This window comes from Priapulus caudatus, unplaced genomic scaffold (genome assembly GCF_000485595.1).
Source record: "Priapulus caudatus unplaced genomic scaffold, Priapulus_caudatus-5.0.1 Scaffold840, whole genome shotgun sequence".
Classification (NCBI taxonomy): Eukaryota; Metazoa; Priapulida; class Priapulimorpha; order Priapulimorphida; family Priapulidae; genus Priapulus; species Priapulus caudatus.
The window spans coordinates 21662-27992 of record NW_014577901.1 but is presented as its reverse complement, the minus strand read 5'-3'; the positions used below and the strand labels follow the sequence as shown (position 1 = coordinate 27992).

At 47.7% G+C, this 6331-nt stretch overlaps 1 protein-coding gene across 1 annotated transcript; it reads right to left on the bottom strand.

Annotated features, from left to right (window-relative positions):
- Nucleotides 1–519: 519 nt before the first annotated feature.
- Nucleotides 520–3840, bottom strand: LOC106813894 (protein O-linked-mannose beta-1,2-N-acetylglucosaminyltransferase 1-like). The gene is made up of 5 exons (XM_014818137.1): nucleotides 3759–3840; nucleotides 3051–3160; nucleotides 2064–2199; nucleotides 1565–1674; nucleotides 520–1277 (listed from the first exon to the last, which is right to left on the bottom strand). Exons 1-5 carry the CDS (start codon nucleotides 3774–3776, stop codon nucleotides 1208–1210), a joined length of 444 nt encoding a protein of 147 aa, XP_014673623.1. The 5' UTR covers nucleotides 3777–3840; the 3' UTR covers nucleotides 520–1207.
- Between the last annotated feature and the right edge of the window lie 2491 nt (nucleotides 3841–6331).

Sequence of the window (6331 nt, the reverse complement as noted above, 5' to 3'; positions counted from 1 at the left end):
ATGCTCGCAGATCTCATCAATGACGATGAGTAACACGTGATCAATGACGATGAGTAACACGTGATCAATGACGATGAGTAACACGTGATCAATGACGATGAGTAACACGTGATAAATGGGATCAAACATGTCGACATTGTAACGCCGAGACGCGCTCTTAATGGAAGTAAAGTAGTTGACAGTTCAAGCAATTAAATCAACGCAGTGGCTACGCGTCCGGTCATCCATTACAAAGCTCAGCACAGATTCCTAAATCTACGTCACGATTAGGCCACGTCCCCTTTGAAATCGTTGATTTTACTGGACTTTACTATTGCTTCAAAAGTTACAAACACCCATTATTTTGATAAAATACCTAAAGGTAAGTAATATTATGGTAAAAACGTATTGTTTATTGTTTTTTACTGAAAAAATATAGTTGGGTTCACATAAGAAATGTATGACCGGACGCGTAGCCACGGCCTTAAATCAAACTGCATTGATTCATCGAAGACAAAAGGAAACCCCTCCCTCCTCCTCCTCCTCCTCCTCCGCGCGTACAGATACTCACATGATGATCATGTCTCGTATTTAGTTTCTCATATCGTAAGCTCGTTGAGACGAAGGAAATGGCGGTGGATTGGACACACCCTACGGAAACCGACGACCAACACCACGCGGCAGTCCTTAGAGTGGAACCCACAGGGGAAAAGGAAAAGGGGACGACCTAAGAAATCGTGGAAGAGAACAGTCACAGAAGAACATCAGGAGATCGGCATGACGTGGGAACAGATCAAGCGGACAGCACAAAACCGAGTCCGCTGGAGAAAACTAGTGGAGGCCCTATGCTCCGGTAAGAGTGAAGAGGATTAAGTAAGTAAGTAAGCTCGTTACATCTAGTAACAGACATGGCGCACTGTAAGAGCTCGTAAATAAAAGCTCGAGAAAGAAATTTAAACAAATCTGTACGCGGACAACCAAGCATGCGCATGGTTTCACAACCTGCCACCAGACGGCACAACGATCGGCAGCAAAACAACCGCGGAATAAAACGCGAGAATGTTTTACGGGGAGAAGAAAAACTGTAAATATACATCACAGTAAACGTAACATAACAAAACAAATATATATGTATATATTTATATGCACTGTTAGATGTGACTACGCAACGACTAGCTGACTGAATTATTATAATACAAAATGCGAGCGATTCAAGAATAGTTGAAGGTCAACTACTCCCCGTTTTCTGATTGGCTGGTTGAAGTAGAATAGGAGCGACATCGCCTGGCTTGAAAGACCTGCCAAACGGACATGAATAAATTAATTAACTGTTAATTAATTAAATCAAATAACTGTATTTAATTAGATGCACGAGATGCATTGAAGAATGGAACTGCGCTACAAACATGCATTCACACTTGAGTGACAAATAAATTTAACTCACTCAAGTTGCGCTTCGAACGCGAAACTTTTATGATAAACAAACAGGACAGCCCCCTACACACCGTTGCCATGGCACCGGGCAAACAAACAGTAACCCCACTATATCGGTTGAGCGTTGGTGTATGACTACTGCGGTACATACGAGTATGGTGAGGCAGGCACGCCGACGACAAATAGCGGATTGCCGCGCATGTGCAGTCTCCACATGCTATTGTGCTGCCCTCTAACGTCTAGGTCCCACACGCGAAAGCACTGCAACGACAAGAAGAGATTAATTAATTAATTAATTAATTAATTAATGCATCGCTGTTACGCTCGTGCGACATTAGTTGCAAAAGGATGACCATGCGTTTGCCTGCTCATGTGCTACACGCTTGACTGATGAGGTCTGTACAGACTTACATGTGCAGATGAAGAACACGCTATTGCCACGAATATGTGATCATACTTTCTCCTATTATTCTTCTCGCTTCTCTGCCACGTTACTATACATGGTAATGAAAAACCACTGCCACTCCTACTACTTTACCTACTTTGGTCACCAATCCTAATGTCATAATAAATTGTCATAATGTCCTAATTCCAAACTGTCAATAATGCTCACGACAATAATGACTTTGCCAGTGAAATTTGTCGCGTACCTTGGCAACCTCCATCCAATTGGCGACGTCCTTTGGGTCGTCCATCTTAATATACATCACATATGTTACCGCTTTGGTATCAGGAATGAAGTCGCTCTCACACGGGGACTTGCTGTGGTCAAGCACCTGCGCCCCGCTGTGTAGCGCGGACGAAAGAAAGTTCGAAATTAATAAAACTATTGTTCGCATAGAAGATTACGTTTAAAATGTTAATGGGAATGTTATGAACACCGGTGTGGACTGCATGGTCGCAAATAATGGTTATTGCTAATAAATCCTCTATAGGGACTGGGATCTGCTATTGAATAACAGAGATTAGTAACCAGTACCAGTATCATATAACATATATATATTATACAGACTAGCATCCTATAGCAACACCTGACATCTACCAGTATATATACCATCACATCACCCACTAATGATCAGAGCTTACTGTATGCTAGCTGATCAGTGCTCACCTGATTAAGCTATCAGTGCTTACCTGATTAAGCTATCAGTGCTTACATGATTAATGTAATCAGTTCTTACCTGATTAATGTAATCAGTGCTTACCTGATTAAGGTAATCAGTGCTTACCTGATTAATGTAATCAGTGCTTACCTGATTAATGTAATCAGTGCTTACCTGATTAATGTAATCAGTGCTTACCTGATTAATGTAATCAGTGCTTACCTGATTAATGTAATCAGTGCTTACCTGATTAATGTAATCAGTGCTTACCTGATTAAGGTAATCAGTGCTTACCTGATTAAGGTAATCAGTGCTTACCTGATTAATGTAATTAGTGCTTACCTGATTAATGTAATCAGTGCTTACCTGATTAATGTAATCAGTGCTTACCTGATTAATGTAATCACTGCTTACCTGATTAATGTAATCAGTGCTTACCTGATTAATGTAATCACTGCTTACCTGATTAATGTAATCAGTGCTTACCTGATTAATGTAATCACTGCTTACCTGATTAATGTAATTAGTGCTTACCTAATTAAGCTCTGCACTAGCTGCTCGTACGGTTCCTTCTTCAGTAGCTCCACGTCTTTCAACTTGACGTGCACGTCTGTGTTGAGCGAATGCTGCTTGAAGTACTGATCCTGTGTGACACAAACATGACACACGAAGTTGACAAGTCTGCAGATGGCACACAAAGTTGACAAGTCTGCAGGTGACACACGAAGTTGACAAGTCTGCAGGTGACACACGAAGTTGACAAGTCTGCAGGTGACACACGAAGTTGACATGTCTGCAGGTGACACACGAGGGACAAAAACATAACAGACGACTGTTTCTCACAATTCTCTTGCTAAACGTCTTGCAGGCACCTCCTCCTCCTGCTCTTCCTCCTCCTCATTCTTCTTCTCCTCCTCCTCCTCCTCCTCCTCCTCCTCCTCCTCCTCATTCTTCTCCTCCTCCTCCTCCTCATTCTTCTCCTCCTCCCCCCCTCCTCCTCCTCCTCCTCCTCACACACCGATGCCATGCTCCATTCATGATATTCCATTCTATATTCATTGTATCCCTTTAGCCAATGACAAGCTACAGCCACGGCATCACTCTTGTTAACGTGATGTTAAAAAAACTCACACCGCGATACAAGCAGGGCGATTGCTAGACTGTCAACGCACGTCGTCGCGAATCACCTCCACCACTGTGGGCTCGGCCATGACGGGCGGCGTGGGGGCAGTCTAGGCGTACCTGGAAGTAGCTGTTCATGTTGATTCCTGAAGCACCAAAGTGATATGTGCGAGAGACGTCCGGGATGACGCACTCCCTGCCTCGCCTCACGTCCGAATGCCGCATCCACATGTCCCAGTCCCACAGCTACAAGACGATGCAATGTGAGAGAGAGAGCGAGAGGGAGAGAGGGGCTGTCACCCGCATCAAGATGAAGAGTAACTCGGAAAACTAACTAAGAAGGAGCGGCTAACGAGATGACGTCACACGCGGACCTGATTAATTGCCGTCTGCTCGTCGGGCGGCACTCGTGTTGCGAAACGACAAGTGAACAGCTAATGGCGAGACTCGTGTACGATACGGCCTGCGTGTCTGAAGAGGTGGATGACTCCAGGGGAATCAGGGAATACACACACCACACGAACACAGCACGCGCGGCCACACACCACACACACAAACACACACACCACACACACGACATCACAACACACACACACACACGCGCCGCGCGCGCACACACACACACACTACACACACACACGCACGCGCGGCGAGACACACACACACCGTCGGCTCCGCGCACGCACGCAACACAGGCACGCGGAACACCGCAGCGCACACACAGACGCCACACACGACAACGGACCCAGCACCGGTAGCAGATGATACAGCGATAGATGTTGTCTTAGCTTTCTATGTTTCCCTGTCATACTAGCGAACGAAACGCCCCTCGGGTTTTGCATTATCACAAGCGCATAATGCAATTCATTTGAAAGTACGCAAGAGCCAAAAAAGCTATCTAGGGATAAAGAAGATATACTTAGGGAAGAAAAAGCTACATAGGGATAAAAAAAAAAGAAACTTTAGTATGACTCTCGTGTAAACGCCGTTAAGGTTCAAACACAAAGCTGAGCACGCAATCTTGTATCATGTCCTCTCTGTCATTGGGGCGGGGGAGAGTGGTCACTGCGTGTTGCATCCACGGTGTATCTCTGTGATGAAAGTGTCAGGTTCGGTGGTGTGTGGGGTGGGGGGGGAGGATCGGGTGGACATCATGTAGACTGGCGGGGACGCGCTGGATGCGTGGAGCTGTGAGCTGTGAAGCACCTGGTCGTGCGCGTAGTCAGGCTTCTGTGTCGTCGTGGTAAACCTTCCCGTTGCTCGGGTGTTGCATGGTAATCGGCTGCCTTGCTAGTGTTGCCACGGTAACCGAACTCTTTTCCCCTCACTTTCCTCTTTTCTTTGTCCTTTTCCTCTTTTTGTTGTCGTCGTCCTGGTACTGTTGTTGTTGTGCTTTCAGGGTACGAGCAATGCATGCGGGGATTCCAACCTGCTGTATAGGGTAGAGGGCATGCCTGGCCCTGGCTGGCTGCTAAAAAGATCTCTGTACAAGAACGCAGCTGGAGCGGCGCGCCCGCGCGCGCGCGGGCCCGCGCGTCGCCGGCCCCCCCCCCGCCGCCCCGCCGCCCCCCCCCCCCCCCCCCCGCCCCCCCGGCCGGCCCCGCCGCGGCCGCCCGCGGCCGGCGCCCCGGGGCGCCGCGGCCGCGCGCGGCCCGCCCCGCCGCCCCGCCGCCCGCGGCGCGGCGGGGCCGCCGCCGGCCCCCGCGGCGCCGCCGCCGCGGCCCGGCCCGGCACACGTGGCCCACACCGAAAGGTGAGTCCCGACTACGGACCGGAAGCGGGATCGGATCGTGGAATGAAACGGAATGATCGCGAAGTGAAACGGAACGGTGCGGAATTAAGATGGAATGCATGGCACCATTTTTAAGCGTTTTAAATGACCTGGCCAGTCGAACGCTTACAAAGTGCAAAAAATACGAAGTTTTCAAGGGGGAGTTTGCGATAGGCATAGGCATTCGGTATATCAACACAAAATATATTCCTGAACAGTTAATGATAGCATCTTTTTCTGTTGGAAAAACATATGCCGCTGTTGCGTTTTTATGGCTTGTATAGAAAACCGTGGTAAGCGTGCGTCGGCGCATGCTGAAACCGTGTCTGTATCAAGGGTGATGGATTAATGCGAGCATTGAATGAAAAGCATAACACTAAGTAACAATAGGGTGACCGATTTTTTTACTACGCGACACCGTTTTTCTCGCTCCCTCTCTCGCTCTCTTTATGTCTCTATCCCTCGCTCTCTCTCTCTCGCTGTCTCTATCTCTCTCTCTCCCGCTCTCTTTCTCTCTCGCTCTCTCTATGTCTCTATTTCTCTCTTTCTCGCTGTCTCTCTCTCTCTCTCTCTCTACTCTCTCTCTCTCTCTCTCTCCTCTCATCTCTCTCTCTCTCTCCTCTCGCTCTCTGTCTCTCTCTCTCTCTTCTCTCTCTCTCTCCTCTCTGCTCTCTCTCTCTCTTTCTTCTCTTCTTTCTCTTTCTCTTTCTCTTCTCTCTCTCTCTCTCTCATCTCTCTCTCTCTCTCTCTCTCTCTCTCTTGTCTCTCTCTCTCTTTCTTCTCTTTACTTTCTCTTTCTCTTCTCTTTCTCTCTCTCGCTCTCTCTCTCTCTCCTTCTCTCTCTCTCTCTCCTGTCTCTATCTCTCTCTTTCTCTCTAATCTCGCCAATTTGTGTTGGCTCGTGCGCTCCGAGCAAGACAAT